The 17,961-nt window shown below is 36.5% G+C and overlaps 1 protein-coding gene across 1 annotated transcript; it reads right to left on the bottom strand.

Moving 5' to 3' along the window:
* Positions 1 to 13,967: 13,967 nt before the first annotated feature.
* Positions 13,968 to 15,821, bottom strand: PRR32 (proline rich 32). Its single transcript, XM_062183173.1, has 2 exons — positions 15,802 to 15,821; positions 13,968 to 14,844 (listed from the first exon to the last, which is right to left on the bottom strand). The coding sequence occupies exons 1-2, from the start codon at positions 15,819 to 15,821 to the stop codon at positions 13,968 to 13,970; spliced, it is 897 nt and encodes a 298-aa protein (XP_062039157.1).
* Between the last annotated feature and the right edge of the window lie 2,140 nt (positions 15,822 to 17,961).

The raw sequence follows: 17,961 nt of genomic DNA on the forward strand, positions 1-17,961 counted from the left end.
TATGGGATGCCGATGCTCCAGGCCAGGGTATTAACCCGCTATGCCACAGCTCCAGCCCCTTTGTTTTATCTTGACACAAAAATAAAAGTGCTTGTAAATATTTTGAATTAAACCTTTTTTCATCTAGCAGAGACAATAATAATGGGCTGAAATAAACGGAAGGGGATTTAATGAGATAAATGTTAGACCATCCCTGTGTCTGATTTTGGATAATAGAATACATAAAATAGAGTATGAGGAAATGTAGCTTTCTAACATCTTGGAATTAAATAAGATTCAAGTGGTTCAGTTCACAATAATATCAACATGTGTGTTGGTAGCCATACAATCTAGTGAAGGAAAAATGAGTTGGATATTCTCTATAGATATTAGAGATGTTCAATTATGAATCCAGAATCTCCCTTGGATGAAGTATATAATTATTATGTCTTTAGTGCCCAATTTCATAATGAAATCATTGACAATATTAAATTAAGTTTTTCTCCTACTGTTTGTAGGGCTACAAAATCTACAGTGTATCTAAAGTTTAGGAGTCTAGGTATTTGGTGTCACATCTTAAATAAAAGGGAATAGTTTCTACTTGCTGGTAGTGTAATTCATAGGTATAGAAAGTTGTCTGTATGGCAGTACTGTACAGTGTATTTACTGTAGGCTGTATAAGGAAATCTGGAAGGGCTTTAATACTGTTACATGTCTTCACTATGCATGCATAGAAGCATCATCTATACGTTGCTCTAAACAATCAAGTGAACCAGAACCGTTCCTTCAACCATGCCTTCCCAATTAAACTTAGAATGAAAGCTAAAAAGTACATGACCACAAATCTGTGCATGGTCTGGACCTGTTTACATTTTCTCCCTTATTTTATGCTACCTTTCTCTTTTCATAAGACATTAGTTTGGTTATAAGTGTCTTTTCAAAATGTATTCTTAAGTACAATCAAATACACTTAATAAGCCTAAATTAGATTGAAAATGACTGCAACATGGAGAGTGTGTAAAAAAAAAAAATCAACTCCAGTAGCACCTGTGTACCTTTGTCTAAGAAAATTAAGATATTTTGTAAGTACAATATTTAAGTGCTGTTTCCCACAGTAAAAATCATCTTCTTTCACCACAATTCCTCAAAGCCAGGACATCTGAATTAAGGAATTTTAACTTTAAAAAGATTTTAATAGTAATATACTTGTATTATCATGGAAAATACAAGAAAATGTGGCTATTTATTTGTCATGTGGGTCAATGACAGAATAAATATTTATTACCTTTGATTCCATTTTATTAGTGAGCAGGATGGACCAAATGAAATGTCTGTTTCATTCATTTAAAGTAAAATTTGCTAAAATTTCTCCTGTTCAGGATCTTGGTAGATTGAGAAAGAATGTGAGGCCAGCGCCGTGGCCCAACAGGCTAATCCTCCTCCTAGCGGCACCGGCACACCAGGTTCTAGTCCTGGTCGGGGCACCAGATTCTGTCCTGGTTGCCCCTCTTCCAGGCCAGCTCTCTACTATGGCCCGGGAGTGCAGTGGAGGATGGCCCAAGTCCTTGGACCCTGCACCCCATGGGTGACCAGGATAAGCACCTGGCTCCTGCCTTCGCATCAGCGCAGTGCGCTGGCCGCAGTGCACCGGCCGCGGTGGCCATTGGAGGGTGAACCAATGGCAAAGGAAAACCTTTCTCTCTCACTGTCCACTCTGCCTGTCAAAAAAAAAAAAGAAAAGGAATGTGAGGAGAAAAAAATTGAAGATACAGTATTGTAGCATGGTTTTGAATAAAGTGAATATTTTGTGTGCTTTATAGTTACCAAATCTTGCATATGGAAATTACAGTTGCTCTTAATCTGCTTTAGAAGACTGCTGCAAATATTAAAAAGTAATGAACTAACAAGATTGTTTGTTAATGCCACATAAAAGTGCTAATTATACATCATTTCCTGCCTACAGCAAAACCCAAGAGACATCTTCTAAGAAATTGTTAAATAAGCTTCTTCACTAGAAATGTGAATACAGCTGAGTTGCATGATGACTTTCCATTTAAGTACTCCAGCTCTATGTCACCCTTATGGAAAAACAAAAAGAAAATAAATACAGAAAAAAGACGACAGTGTATTAAATGGATTCAGGGATCAAAAATATTTTGCTTATGAAAAGTATCTCATTAATATATTTACACCTGATATTCAACATGCACTTTGAAGAACAGATTTCATATTGGACTATATTTAGTCTGTGTTTATGGGCTGATTATGTGGGATGCTTGTTGAGAATTTCAGTGTTATTGCTTCTAATATTTTAATAATACAAATCACAGCAGTAATTTTCCAAAATATATTTGCAATGCTCTCCTAGTACTTTAGTTAGGTCTCTAGACATATTTATATACTACTCTCATTAAAAAATATTCATTATGGGGCCAGCACTGTGGCATATCAGGTAAAGCTGCCACATGCTGTGCCAACATCCCATATGGGTGCTGGTTTGAGTCCTGGGTGCTCCACTTCCGATCCAGCTCTCTGCTGTGGCCAGGGATGTCCTTGGGCCCCTGTACCTGCATGGGAGACCTGGAAGGAGCTCTGGCTCCTAGCTTCTGATCGGTTCAGGTCCAGCCATTGTAGTCATCTGGGGAGTGAACCAAGGAATAGAGGACCTCTCTCTCTGTCTCTCTCTCTCACTCTGTGCCTCTGTCTCTGCCTCTCTGTAACTCTGCCTTTAAAATAAGTAAGTAAATCTCTTTTAAAGAATTATTTTATTTATTTAAAAGACAGTTACAGAGAGAGGTAGAGACAGAGACAGAGGTCTTCCATCTGATGGTTCACTCCCAAGATTGCTTCCACATCCGGAGCTGCGCTGATCTGAAGCCAGGAGCTAGGAGCTTCCTCCAGGTCTCCCATTTGGGTGCAGGGGCCCAAGGACTTGGGCCGTCTTCTACTGCTTTCCCAGGCCATAGCAGAGAGCTGGATCAGAAGACGAGCAGCCAGGACAAGAATCAGCTCCCGTATGGGATGCCAGCACTTCAGGCCAGGGCTTTAATGCACTGCGCCACAGTACTGGCCACAATAAACAAATCTTTTTAAGGAGGTGGCTCCAAGATGGCAGAATAGGGAGGGAGCTCACTGATAGCCCAGAAAAAGATAGTTTAATAAAAGTGGAGATAGTGAAGTCTCAGAAAAGAGTTAGGGGAAAAACTGCCGAAGGGAACTCTTCTGGAATTAGAGGGACATGGTGGATCTACGTAGCTAGCTGCTGATAATCTGCTCCACACCAGCGCTGGAAAGAGAAGTGAGGCAAAACTGGAGTAGGCCAGACACTGGCGGAAAAGCGGCAGGAAGAGCCTAGAGGGAACGAGGCTTGAAGGCCCATGGAGGAAAGTACACCAGCCTAACAAAAAGAGAGAAAAATACAAAAGGGACGGTACGGATACAATTCTCTCTCTCCACACACCTAACAAAGAAATGCAAGACAATATAGCAGGTGCCATTTTGGACATCTGTAACACCTACGCCAGCTAGGGGCTGCACCCACCCTCAGCCAAACAGAAAAACTTGACTCTGGTTGGGAGTAATAACAGGAGACTAAGACCTAGTGAATGTGTGAAACTTATGAACCGAGGCTGTGTAAAAAAGAAAAATTGAGGGTGTGTGAGAACACACAGTGTGGCTGAGATGTGAGTATTCTTGGTGTGAGACACCACAAATTCAGTAGCCTTGGCTACTTGGTGAGAGACATTGCAGTGGAATCTGAGCTTACACTGAGGACTGCACAGATCCTTTGTGTGGTCCTTGGGACAGAGCAGATGAATATAATACCCACTGGGGATAGCGCTCAGGCACTGATTGCAATCAAAGAGAAGAGCTCAGCTGAGTGGAATTATTCCCTTCTGAATAAGCAAAAAAAAGAGGGATAGAAGATTTACCATGCCAAACCTGGGTGTGTCTCATTCGGCACACCCTTAACCCTGAAGAACTGAACAGAGCTCTCTGGCCACACCCATCACAAGCCTGTAGAGATTCACCAAAAGCAGAAAGTCCGGTTAATCTAGAGTCATAGTATCATGAGCAAAGACATCACAGTAAAAAGAGAAGAAGAAGAAGAAGAAGAAGAAGAAGAAGAAGAAGAAGAAGAAGAAGAAGAAGAAGAAGAGGAAGAAGAAGAAGAAGAAACCAAAGAATATCTCCACAATGCCAAACAACAAACGCAAAAACCAAGGAAGCAAGAACAAGGAAGACATCATTATGCTCCCACATGAACATAACACTCCAATACAAGATTATGCAGATGATGAGATAGAAGAAATGCAAGATACGGATTTCAAAAAATTTATGATAAGAACATTTAGCAGTTATCAAAAACAAATGCGTGAACTACAGAAATCCATACAGGACAAGACAGAAAATCTCTTTCGTGAAAACTAAATCTTAAGAATGAATCAAAATGAAATGGGGAATTTAGTAGAACATGAAACTGAGATATTAAAGAGAAATCAAAATGAAATGAAGAATTCAATAGAACAAATGACAAACTCATTTGAGAGCCTTTAAAACAGAATCAGTGAGGCAGAAGAGACAAAATCAGACTTAGAAGACAGAGCACAGCAAGTATACAGTCAAATCAAAGAAGAGGAAATAAGAAATCTAAAAAATATTGTTGGGAATCTACAGGATACTACTGACAAACCCCACATTCCAGTTCTAGGAGTTCCTGAAGGCATGGAGAGAGATAGGATTAGAAATCTTTTTTTAGTGAGATACTAGCAGAAAATTTCCTCTGGTTTGAAGAAGGTAAGAGACTTCCAAGTACAGGAAGCACATAGAACTCCCAATAAACACAACCAAAAGATATCCTCAAAACGACACATTGTAATCAAACTCACCACAGTGAAACATAAAGAAAAGATTTTAAAATGTGAATGAGAGAAATGTGAGAATACTCTGAGAGGATCTCCAATTAGACTCACAGCAGACTTCTCATCAGAAATCTTACAGGCTAGGAAGGAATGGCGAGATATAGCCCAAGTACTAAGAGAAAAAAAATGCCATCCGAGAACATTATATCCTGCAAAGCACTCATTTGTGAATGAAGGTGAAATAAAGACCTTTTATAGCAAGCAGAAATTGAAAAAATTTGTCACCACTCGTCCAGTACTGCAAAAGATGCTTAAAGATGTGTTACACAGAAACATAGCCATCAAAATGAAAGAAAGTAAAGGAAGAAAATCTCCCAGTAAAAGTCTCAGGAAATTCAAAGCATATACTAGAAATATCTTTGGAAAAATGGCAGGGCAAAGCCACTACATATCAATAGTCACATTGAATATAAATGGCCTCAACGCTCTGGTTAAAAGGCACAGACTGGCTGAATGGATTAAGGAAAAGGCTATTGTAATCCATAAACTGTACTTTGGAAATTTAAATTCATTAAATGAAAGTTAAAAAAAAAAAGAAATCAAAAGAGAAATCAAAAACGTTCTGGAAGTAAATGAAGATAACAACACACATATCAAAACGTATGTGATACATAAAAGCAGTGTTAAGAGGTAAGTTTAGGCTGGTGCAGCGGCTCAATAGGCTAATCCTCTGCCTGCGGCATCCGGATGCCCTTCTTCCAGGCCAGCTCTCTGCTATGGCCCAGCAGTGCAGTGGAGGATGGTCCAAGTCCTTGGGCCCTGCACCCACATGGGAGACCAGGAGAAGAACCAGGCTCCCGGCTTTGGATCAACGCAATGAACCAGCCGCAGCGCGCCAGCCACGGCGGCCATTGGAGGGTGAACCAACGCAAAAGGAAGACCTTTCTCTGTATCTTCTCTCTCACTGTCCACTCTGCCTGTCAAAAAAAGAGGTAAGTTTACAGTAACAGGTGCCTACATCAAGAAATTGGAAAGGTAACAAATAAATGAGCTTTCAATGCATCTCAAGTATCTAGAAAAACTGCAACAAAGCAGACAAAAATTAGTAGGAGAAAAGAAATAATTAAAATTAGAGAAGAAATCAACAGAAAGAAATCCAATAAATATTACAAATGATCAGCAAAACAAAGAGTTTTTTTTTTTTTAAATTAAAATTGAAACCCCATTGGACCAACTAACTAAAAAAAGAAGAGAAAAGACCCAAATCAATAAAATCAGAGATGAAAAAGGGAATGTAACAACAGACAACAGACACCACAGAAACAAAGAGTCATCAGAAATTACTACAAAGAGTTGTATGCCAGAAAAACAAGGAAATCGATCAGAAATGGATAGATTCCTGAATACATGCAAGTACCTAAATTGAACCAGGAAGACATAGAAAACCTAAACAGACCTATAACTGAGACAGAAATTGAATCAGTAATAAAGACCCTCCCAACAAAGAAAAACCCAGGTCCGGATGGATTCACTGCAGAATTCTACCAGACATTTAAAGAAGAACTAACTCCAATTCTTCTCAAATTATTCAGAACAATTGAAAAAGAGGGAATCCCCCCAAATTCTTTCTATGAAGCCAGCATCACCTTAATTCCTAAACCTGAAAAAGATGCAGCAGAGAAAGAGTATTACAGACCAATTTCCCTGGAAAACATAGATGAAAAAATCCTCAATAAAATTCTGGCCAATAGAATGCAACAACACATCAGAAAGATCATCCACCCAGACCAAGTGGGATTTATCCCTGGTAGGCAGGGATGGTTCAACATTTGCAAATCAATCAATGTGATACACCACCTTAACAAACTGCAGAACAAAAACCATATGATTATCTCAATAGATGCAGAGAAAGCATTTGATAAAATACAACATCCTTTCATAATGAAACCTCTAAGCAAATTGCATATAAAAGGAGTAGTCCTCACCACAGTCAAAGAAATTTATGAAATAACCATGGCCAGCATCCTATTGAATGGGGAAAAGTTGGAAGTATTTCAACTGAATTCTGCTACTAGACAGGGATGACCACTCTCACCACTGCTATTCAATATAGTAATGGAAGTTTTAGCCAGAGCCATTAAGCAAGAAAAAGAAATTAAAGGGATACAAATTGGGAAGGAAGAACTCAAACTATTCCTCTTTGCAGATGATATGATTCTTTATTTAGGGGATCCAAACAACTCCACTAAGAGACTACTGGAACTCATCGAAGAGTTTGGCAAGGACCTTTTATGGCAAACATAAAAGCTGTCTGCCTCTTAATGTTTACTGCAGCTCAAGTCACAATAGCTAAGACCTGGGATCAACCTAAATGCCCATCAACAGTAGACTGGATAAAGAAATTATGGGATATGTACTCTATAAATTACTACACAGCAGTAAAAAAAAATGAAATCTGGTCATTTGCAACAAAACGGAGGAATCCGGAACATATCACGCTGAGAAATAATTGAAAATTAATCTTGATATGAATGGGATGGGAGAGGGAGTGGGAAATGAGATATTTGTGGGTGGGAGGGAGGTTATTGGGGGGAAAAGCCGCAGTAATCCGAAAGTTGTACTTTGGAAATTTATATTTATTAAATAGAAGTTAAAAAAGAAAATAAAAATATTCATTATATAGGTACAGAAAAGATTCTTCATGGACATTTTTCTCTGCAGAAATAACACTTAAAAAACTGCCTCTTGTCAATTTTATTTTTAATTTACTTTTCACATGAATTCATTTTTGATGCTTAATGGCATATTTTTAGCAGGTAATTTACAGCTGAGAGCTTGGTGTTCTTTTATCATTTGCTGGACATGTTATTGTTCTGCTAGAGGTATTATATGAGTGTATCAAAAATTTGTGGAAATGTGTATTACCTTTTAATTTCACTTTCTATGAACTTTTTGAGGTGCTCTTATATTCTATCATTTGTAGGTGCTAGTTTTAATCAGACAAGTTTACTGTTTTAGAGCATTTAGTACAGTTCTAATTTTTTCTCTTATAATAAACATATTATAAGTGAACATCAACATACTGTAAACAAACTTTTATCCATATCCATGAGTATTTCTATATGTTGAACATCAATAAGTGGAATTCTTATACCAAAGAACACCACAAGTTTAAGGCATTTGTTTAATATTGCAAGTTACTCTTAATAAAAGATTTGCTATTTATACATCCACAGTGCCCATTTCTCCAAATAATTATGTAAAAAACTGATATTTTCATACATAACAACTTGTCTTTCTTAATCTACATTTATAAAGTGTTTATGCTATACAGTTTTTGATCATTTTTATTTCTTCTTTGCAAATTTCCTTTCTATGGCATTTATTTAATTTTCTAGAAGTATATGCAATTCTTGTTATTGACTCATGTAAATTTTTTATGCATTAAGGTTATTTAAACCTTTCTCTAAAAACATTGAAAAGTTTTCCAGATTTTTGTCTTCATGTTGTTTATGACAATTTTGCCACACAGAATATCTGAGTATTTTAGTGTTTTCTGACTTTATTGTCATGCAAATAAAACTCAAGGTTACAAAAATATTCATCTTATTTGCTTATATTGCCATCTTGTATTTATTGAGATTTTTCTTTTAATTATATTTATACCTTTAATACATTTGAAATACATTTTGAAATATGCTGTAACAAGAGGATTCTGTCACATAGTTGTGTCTTTTTCTGGGTCAGATCACTAAATCTCTCTAGTGCTAGTTTCTCTATCTGTACCTTGAGGACCTATAGAGCAACAGGAATTGAGGAAATTCTAAATAAAAACATGAGCACATAGGAACTCAATGTACTAGAAAGTATATTTCTCTCTCCAACAACAACAACTATATATATATATATATATATATATATTCTCTTATTAATAAGTAAGTTTTACATTTGCTTACTTAGATTTTATTTTCCATAGCGCCAACTCTAGAGCTATTTATATAGCATGTGTTCAGTGAATGTACATTGGATAATTTTAGTTTTAAAGATCTTGGACTCATTTTATACTCTGTTTTGATTGCTCATTTGTTTAGGCTAGAGGAGCTTAAGTTTCAAAATTGAATGACCTCCTACAAGTTTTCTAATCAAGGGCTGATTTCCCTTTATAGTCTCCACTGCTGTCCATGTTAAAAGGATTACAATGTCAAAATAAATATAGACAATGACATTTAGGCATTGGAATTGGCGCTTATGCAATTTATTTCATATACAATAGGTAAAGGAGAAATTCGCTTTTATACTGTTTGAAATGATATATTCATGGGTTCATTTCACTAGTAAAGTTGACAGTGTTAGCCAATTATAAATTTGGACAGTTTGTGATGCATATAGAATGCAACTGATTTGTAAAAATGGCTAGGTCTGACATAATACCAGGTCATCTAAACTATGAAGAGATTTATTTTAGTCCATGTTATTCTGTAGATATCCAGTTATCCATAGTTTTACTGATGATTTTATAGGATATTGCGTAAGTATTTTTGAACTATTAAACTTTATATATCTTTGACTATATTTTTCCAATATGACTGATTACTACAACAAGGTTTTTTTTTAATCTATACTTAAACTTGTATAGGACACAAATCATTCAACACACAACATTCAACCTATTTATTGTAGAATACATTGATAATTAGCTATTGAATACGAATAAGTTTTAACAGAATTTATGATAATTTCATACCTAAAGTGTGCATGAATAAACTCCCTGGGGAAAATAATTGTGTACTTGTTTTCTGGATGAAATGTGTTTAAATAAAGCCAGAAACTCTACTGTAGAAAATTATGATTAAGTGGGAAGGGTGAAAGGCAAAATTAGAAAATGATCAATGTAGCACTTGGGGGAAAAAGATTAAAGTTTAAATTAATAAAAAATTCAGAGCTTTGTATATTTGGAAACTCGAGGAGAAAATGTTCTTATTTGAGTCTAATTCATTGCATACTCACTGTACTAATGTAGTTAACCTTGATGATGATGTGTTTGCTTGTCAAGGCCAGTTTGAGGGATTAATGAAACTTAAACCAGAAAGTGTTTCCAGTTTCACATACGGAATATGAGATTGGTTGCTATCTAGGGAGAGATGATATTTATAGGAAGGAATGAAGCAGTAGAGATAGATTAACTCTGGATAGTGTGTCTCTAATTACCTTATCCCAACCCCCTCAAATGTGTGGCTCCTTCACTTAGTTTGTTGTTGTGAAACACTTAATCTATAACATTTCTTTATTTTCAAACTATTATCTCTGGATTATATTCTCCCACATTCAAACTCATTCCATTTCCCATAGAATTTTCAATTTGTGGATACTTCCCATTCTAAAGCATTTCGTTTCTTCTCAACCAGTAGTGTCTCCACAGCTCTACTGTTAATCTTCTAGCTCCATCTGTTTTTCTCTTTATCACACAAACAAACACCACCCATTACCTCACCCTTACATCCCCAGTGTTGCTTGACTCTAAGTTACAGTGCTTACAATTAGAATATTGGATGAAGTCCATCATATATGTATGTTTCCCTGTAAATCATATGAATAAAAGTTATTAACTAGACAAAGTCCTTTGTGCTGAGATTGATGGATTTGTGGACTTTATGTTATTTTACTAGGGGAAGGGGATTTTTAGAATTGAGAAAAATACAGTCAGTTTACCTCCATAAAGTAGTACAGGATGCTGGTCTATTTCCAAAAGGCAATAGTGAAGTCATTTTCATGAAAATAATTTCTCAGAAAGTTTCTTTGTCAAATGGAGATATTGAGAAAGTTTTTGTGAGTAGCAATAAAGTTCCCAATGGTGAATGAGAAGTCACATACCATTGCTTAGCTACAGCAGAACTTTTTCAAGTACATAAGAAAAAAATTTATTCAAGAACAATTTCTACAACTTCTCAAATCTAGACTTCATTTGATAAATATTATTCATTTTCATTAATGTGAACAGAAAGAAACAATAGAAAACAGATTAGCTCTTTTATGTTATTTAGTCCTAGTTACTTTCTTTTTTGTGGGAATCTCATTCACTAAAGCTAATTATAAAGAAGATATGCAATGTATTATGATAGATTTGGAATTAGCCTGTGACATGACACAGTGTTTTTTTTACCTGTCTAAAAATTCTTGCATTTCTGGTTTTGGCCTATTGGTCTTGAATTGTTCATTTTACATAGTCTTTTAGGATTTTTAAAGGCAATATCTCAAACAAACAACTGACAATGGCAAGTCATTGTTAAAATTCAGTGTGATAGTTACAAAACAGTTTTTCTCTCTCATTATTTACATGTTATTTAATTATTTAGTGACAGACAAAGAATTAACTTCTTGTTCCCTTGTGGATGAAGATAACACTATGACTTCTACTTTAAGATTTCAGGAAAATAAATTATTTCATCCTGTTTAGTGTTTTTATTATAATAATTCTCAGAAGAATGAGGTACAATTTTGATGTTACTATGGTTTCTGAAAGATTATAAACTTTAAAAATTTCATAAATTTGAACTTTAACCTTTTCAGTATTATGTGCTTTGACTACATATGTATCTTTTCTGTCTATGCTACAGAAGTTGTAAACAATGGAAAATAGAAATGGTCAATACATTATATTTGGGGTAAATGGAGAAGGTCAAAGTGGTACAGTATACTATTATCTTCTACAGAATATACATCAATTAAAATTTTGATGCTACAGTTCAGTGACAAAGAATATAATGAGAACAATAAATAATAAACAACAAAATATGAATCTTCTTGTGATGATGATTATAACTTAGAATAAGAAATACTTAACTCACTTTCATTTTTATCTGAAGGAAAGGCTACTTTATGGAGTTTTATCTTTCCCTTTGTGTTTAGGAGATTTTAAGCCATTGAAAATAAAGAGAAAACATATAAAGAGTGTTTAATACATGACTTTGTAAATACTTTGCAACATGAATAGGATACCATAACACAGAATTAATATCAGTTCATATGTCACCAGAAAAACTTAAGAAAAGTTGTTCTTAAGGAGAATTATTTGTTTAAAGATAGATGTTTTGCTGTCTTTGCAGACACTGACATGTAATAATAAAGTAATACAGTATTTCTGCACTGAAGCCATGAATAAACACAAGTATTTGTGTTTCACTTGCATTTGGCATCAGAACTCCATGCTTGTTTGACTCTTGCATTCAATGAAAGCTGTCATATAATCACAAAGCTTTGCATAAACTACAGAAAACATACAGCACAGATCTATAAAGAAAGCATCAGTCCCTCAATCTGCTAATAGATATTCTTTGTTTCTTAGAATAGGTGTTCAGTATTTAGAAATGACACAAAAAATAACTTACACAAACCGTATTAGGAAAGAAAACATAGGATTGAAGAGGAGCCGATTGTGTTTGTGGCAGTGACTTGTTACAGTGCATGTGTTATGAATTTTTGTAACTGTAAGTAAAGCTTTTTGGAGTATTTATCTGAGCTACTTCCTTTGAGAAAGAAAGCTGATCCTGTCCTCCTGTCACCACACCTTTTGGCAACTCTCTAGAGATGCAGCATGGCTGTTATTTCTTGTCAAAATATCTTTTAACATCTGGTTCAAAAGATATTTTTGATGACTATAAGCATGCCCAACTCTTCTGTTCATTAAGGCTGAAAATTCAATAAGTGGTTGGTATACTGGGACTGAGCTACCTCATAGTGAGCAGCTGTCAAATGATCTGCTGAGTATTTCTGCTCAACCCACCACAGTGAGTGAATGGAACAGTGCCAGCTTTGGAATGTAAACAGAGTGAGGGGAATTCTATCAAGCACTATCCAGATGCTCCTGCCAAGCCTTGCACTACCACCTGTACATTTAGAACAACTTATTATGAACACATGGAGAAAAATACATTTAGTGAATCTATGTGTCCTTCTTCCCAGATTAGCAAAGAATCCATTATTTGGTGCTAAAAACACAATAATGGTATTGCTTCTAGGGTAGGTGTCTCTTGGATCTGTAGATTCTGTCAGATCCTAGTTGACTGATTAAATCATTTACATCATCAGCACTGGACAGGAAAAATACTGTTGAGGAATTCGCTTCTGGAGATATTTCTAATTTAGTTATTGTTCATGTACAATAGCACTGTATTTTAGAGCACTTTACTGTGTAATGGAATTAAGTTATTGAGTGACCAAAATGTCCATCTTTCCATACTGTATGACATGTCCACATTTTGTCACTTAAGATTGCAATAGTAACCCCCTGGACATTTACATAATCTCTCAACTGCCATCATAATGGGTGTTGTAACACATTATGAAGAATATAACTACAACAGGATCTGAGAAAAAATCCATGTGAGTAAAATCTTTCCATTTGCATTTAAAAGTTCTGAGCTGATAGAATCCCTTTGTTCTGAGCACAGGTTAAAGGATCAGTCCAATTACAACTTGCCCCTAAATTCTCACTAATAATGTATGATGTACTTAGCAACAGTGACAAGTTGGGAAGAAGCAGTAGATCATATTGAAGCAGTGATCTGCCCCTTGTTGTTCTTTCCCAACCTCTCAATCTGGCTCTGCCTCCTTCTGTGAAATGTTAGCTCCGTTACTCTCACCTCAGGCTTATCTGGCTCCTTTTACTGTTCGTGTACTTTTTTCTGTTACATGGATTTTGGCCTGTCATTATGGACCTTGTCTGAATTCACCCATCCAGCTCTGACCAAGCCTGTAGGCCTTCAATAGGTAAGAATTCTGCATCCCAGACTTGACCTAGCCTCAACTCAAGTGTCCTTTGCCCCCAGTCACACTTGAACACAAGTCAATACAAAATATTGGAAAGAATTTAACTATTTTGAAAACACACACTTTTTGGCTTAAATATCATAAAGGTAGAAATAAAATGCAAGGTTTCGAATCTCCAGGTGGCATTAAAAAATTCACAATTTTTTCAGGTTGTGGAAATTTTATTGAATCTCCAAATATATAAGGCACATTGGTGCAAATCTCAGTGTGACAGGTAGGAGGTTTCAACTACAAAAAACATAAACTAATAACTTGAATCTTTTCCTCCTAATCTTTTTCATTCTCCTTCCCTCTCTGCACTCAGTTGTGCTCTCTGCTTGAGGATGAAGCAACCAGCATTCCCCCAGAAGGGAAATGAGCAAAATAAGAGGGCAGTGGAGGAGCAAATATTGGGGGAGGAGCAAAAGCAATGGGCATAGCAAGAAAGGGATTGAAACTTGGAGGCTGAGGTGGTATGAAGCAATGAGCGGTAGAGCAAGGAGGTAAACCTGGAGTACTGGAAGACAGTGGGATAGGCCTTGTCCACCTATCCATGGTGTGTCGTGGACTTCCCGGAGGGAAGGAAACATGTGCCAACCTTCCCTGGCAGGCCATTCTAGGATTTCCTGGAGGTACCTCCATTACTATCCCGGATCTAAGGGTAGGGATATGTGGAGGGCCTCTTACTTGTGGGATCCTGGGTTGAAAGAAACCTTTACCCCTTGGCAAAGTCAAATAAAACCTGGCATTATGGCCACCTCTCTCAGTGCCTCCATGGCTGACTCTTGTGCCCCCTACCATCAGTGCAGGAGGGCCGCCAGAGTCTTCCTGGGACATATTAATAGAATCCTGTCCCTTCTGCCTCTGGCCTGCCAGCCCCTCAGAGCTATTTATTTCTGCTGTTGCTAGGGACTCTTCCGCAACAGCAGGTGGTGGCCCATAAGGCTGTCTAAGAGCTCTGGAACTATCAACAGGAATGCAGGATCCTGTTCTCTCAGAGGGTCGCTCCAGTTGCTGTCTTGTCAGATCGGTCAGCACGTTGAAGGAAGGTATCAGCGGGACGTGAGTGTGGCCCCAGGGCTCCACATCTTCCCTTAGCATGGAACTCACACATTCCTTGGGCATGTCCTGGTGCAGATCTTGGTTCCCATTTTTGTCCATAGTGCCAACTATGGGTGAAGGAGCACGTCTTCCCAGGCTTCTGAAAACAACATTTAAAAAGTTCAAAATAGAAATGCAGTGGTTAGAAATTATCTGAAATAAGTGATTGACAGAACACAGTGGAATATACCAGGGGAAAAAGGCACCACCTTTTTTCCTGTAGTCAAAGAAATACCTCCTCAGCCCACTGGCATTTTACTAGTGGGCTTATTAAACTCCTGCTTCTTGATTACATATTGTGGATGTGCAGTGACCCTACTTCATTCCCCATTCCCTCACACTGCCAAGCAGCAAGATCTTCCCCCAAAAAGACCTAGATAGGTCCTAAGTTGGCATACGACAGAAAATGCTAACTCTTTCAAGTCCCCATAATAGCCATGATCCAATGAGCCCAACATTCCAATACTGGCAAGAGTGTTTTTGAAAGTCTTCTGAAGGAAAATATTTTTGTTTTTCTCCACAGAATTCAAAGAAATATTAATTGTGTTAACAACACTCCAGTTCCGTGTTATGAAACATCATTCAATTCTCAATACCAAATTTTGAAAAACTGCCCTTTCATTAATTCCGTACCACATCCTAAAGTTAAAATGTCATCATATTTAAGTCTCACTGGTGACACAAGGGATTTGCAACTTTTGTTTCAAAATTAAATTTAAAACCTGCTGCCCTTATGTTCCTAAATCTCTCTCTCTCTCTCTTTCTCTCTCTCTCTCTCTCTCTCTCTATATATATATATATATATATATACACACACATATATATATATGAAACTTGTATAACTTGAATAATTTTTTTAAAAAAGAAAGAAAAAAACTGCTGCCCTTAAATGCAGCAGCATTCTTAAGATCTCAGTTTATATCCTTCAAGATTTTGCCTGTGATCCTCTTCTACAAGCCCTCCAACTCCTTTGCCCATGCCCCAGTTACACAGTAAAGCAATTCAAATTGCCTTTTGACTTAAATTAAACAGTTGCCCTCGATTTTGTACTTACACATTTTCAATACAAGCCATGGAGAAATTTGATCAGGATAGCCTTTAGGAGGTGGTGGAGAAAACCAGCTAAACGCCCACACAGGCCAACTCAGCCTGGAGAAATGATCTGTGCTTCTGTCTTAGTGAGACTTGACAACTCAAATGAAGCCAGGGACCAACTGCTTCTTTCTAGATTTGGAGTTCTCTTTCTGGGGTGACCAGTTGCTAGGGAAGGGAGGGAGAAAAGGAGCTGAGAGGGAGGAGGGAATAAATCTGTGACACTCCTTTGAAGCTAAATGTAGGGCTGCTTTTTGCACAGTAGCGGATGGTAAAGACATTTGCTACGTTGACTTTAGCACGGGCCAGTTGGAAAGATAAATCACTTTAAGAAGGACTTGGTGGAGCCATGGAGACATGGTCCTTTGTAAAGAGTTATTTTTAAACTTTTAATTATAAAAGATGGTTGTCAAGTCTCCTCTTTGAATTTGGAAACATTGAGCAAAGTACTTTGCCTAATCTTGTAATTTGAACTTCCAGTTTGAGGATGCATACTATTAAGTGGGTAGGGAACAGAGATTTGTGGGTTTAAACTGTTTCTCTATTTGTGAAAATGAAACAAGAATAGTACTGTAAAAATCCTTCTAATAATCATCTTAGCTTTCATTTTAGCCCTTCAATTTGCAGGATTTTTTTACTCTATAGTAGAGCTCTGGAAATTTCTATTTGGGGAGGAGGAATAAAGGCTGAAGAGGTATATTAAATTTATGAATATTAGCTCATATTTTGCCTTTTATCTTGTAAGCAAAAAAATTCTGTATTCTTACAGCCTAAATTTCATATATTTCCCCCACTTTAATTCAGTGTAATTCTCCAGCTTTTTTGTCATTGATCTAGAGATTAATTACTCAGAAATTACAATGACTATTCTCTCACTTGACACAGCTAATGTTGCTCAAGACAGAAATAGAAATGTGGCACATTTCCTTAAATTTACCTGAGATACGTGCAGACTGGACCTAAAAGGTCATCTTTCCTTTATTCTCTGTCAATATATGCTGCTCTAGTTCAATATTGATGCATATTTCATTTTTTCTTAAAGAAAGCTAACAAAATAAAATGCCATATTTTTCAATTTATAGATACACTATTTGTGTGTGAGAGAGAGAGAATACGTAAATACAAGTTACTAAGGTGAGGGAATGCTCACTGCTGTGAAGCTACACAACTCATGATGGAAATGTGGAAATGAACTTTTAAGTCTCTAAGTGCACTGCTTCCTGCCAGGGTACCCTATCTCTCTATTTACACTACTGAATAATTTTTATCTCAATGAAAGATGAAAGTGGCATGTTTCCTAACACACTTCCTAGAGGAATTTGTTCACTTGGCTAGTATGGTTCCCTATTAAAAAATCTCTTCATTTCAAAGCTTCAATTTTTATTGTTGCTTCAGTTTATTATGTTCCTTGTCTTTACGTAAACGAAAATTTATTGTTAGTGAAATAATTGTACTGTAGTTTTAAAGCCCTTTGAGCACTTGCCATATCATGGAGAATGATGTATCTTTGGTTAATGCCTGGCGATAGTTGGTAAGTCATACTTACATACATAGTTTATGTATGGGAGATTGAAATGTTTTTGTTTAAGTAACGGCAACAAAGTCCCAAGAAACCATTTTATGTCTATTAAATAATTTAAATAATGGGTTATTTTTACCTTAAAAACTCTCTTACTAAGATATCTTAGTGGAGTTACGTCATGAAGAAGTATAACATGGAGACCAAATATCTCAAACGATGACAAAGTCTGTGGCTTAAAAAATTTCCAAAGCCATAAAAGATATTATAAATTTATGTATTATTGTCTTAGATTCTGTGTTGCCACTTGTTTGGTTTTGTGTAGACAACACACCTTTATTGAATGCCTACTGCATGCATTCAGAGTTGTGTTGAGTGTGGATTGAAACAAAACAGTTAAATATGCAAGGCATAGTGACTTCAAAGGATAATTCATTTTTCCCATGGGTAGATTAACATCTATAAAACTATGAAGGAATAATGTAATAGAGAATATACATAGATCTTTAGCTGCATGGAATAAGCTAAGACAACAATGGAAATTCAGAAGATGGAACTGTAAGAGTAGTTGTGACATATATGAGGTTGAGTTTCAAAGAATGT

Source organism: Lepus europaeus, chromosome X, assembly GCF_033115175.1.
Source record: "Lepus europaeus isolate LE1 chromosome X, mLepTim1.pri, whole genome shotgun sequence".
Classification (NCBI taxonomy): domain Eukaryota; kingdom Metazoa; phylum Chordata; class Mammalia; order Lagomorpha; family Leporidae; genus Lepus; species Lepus europaeus.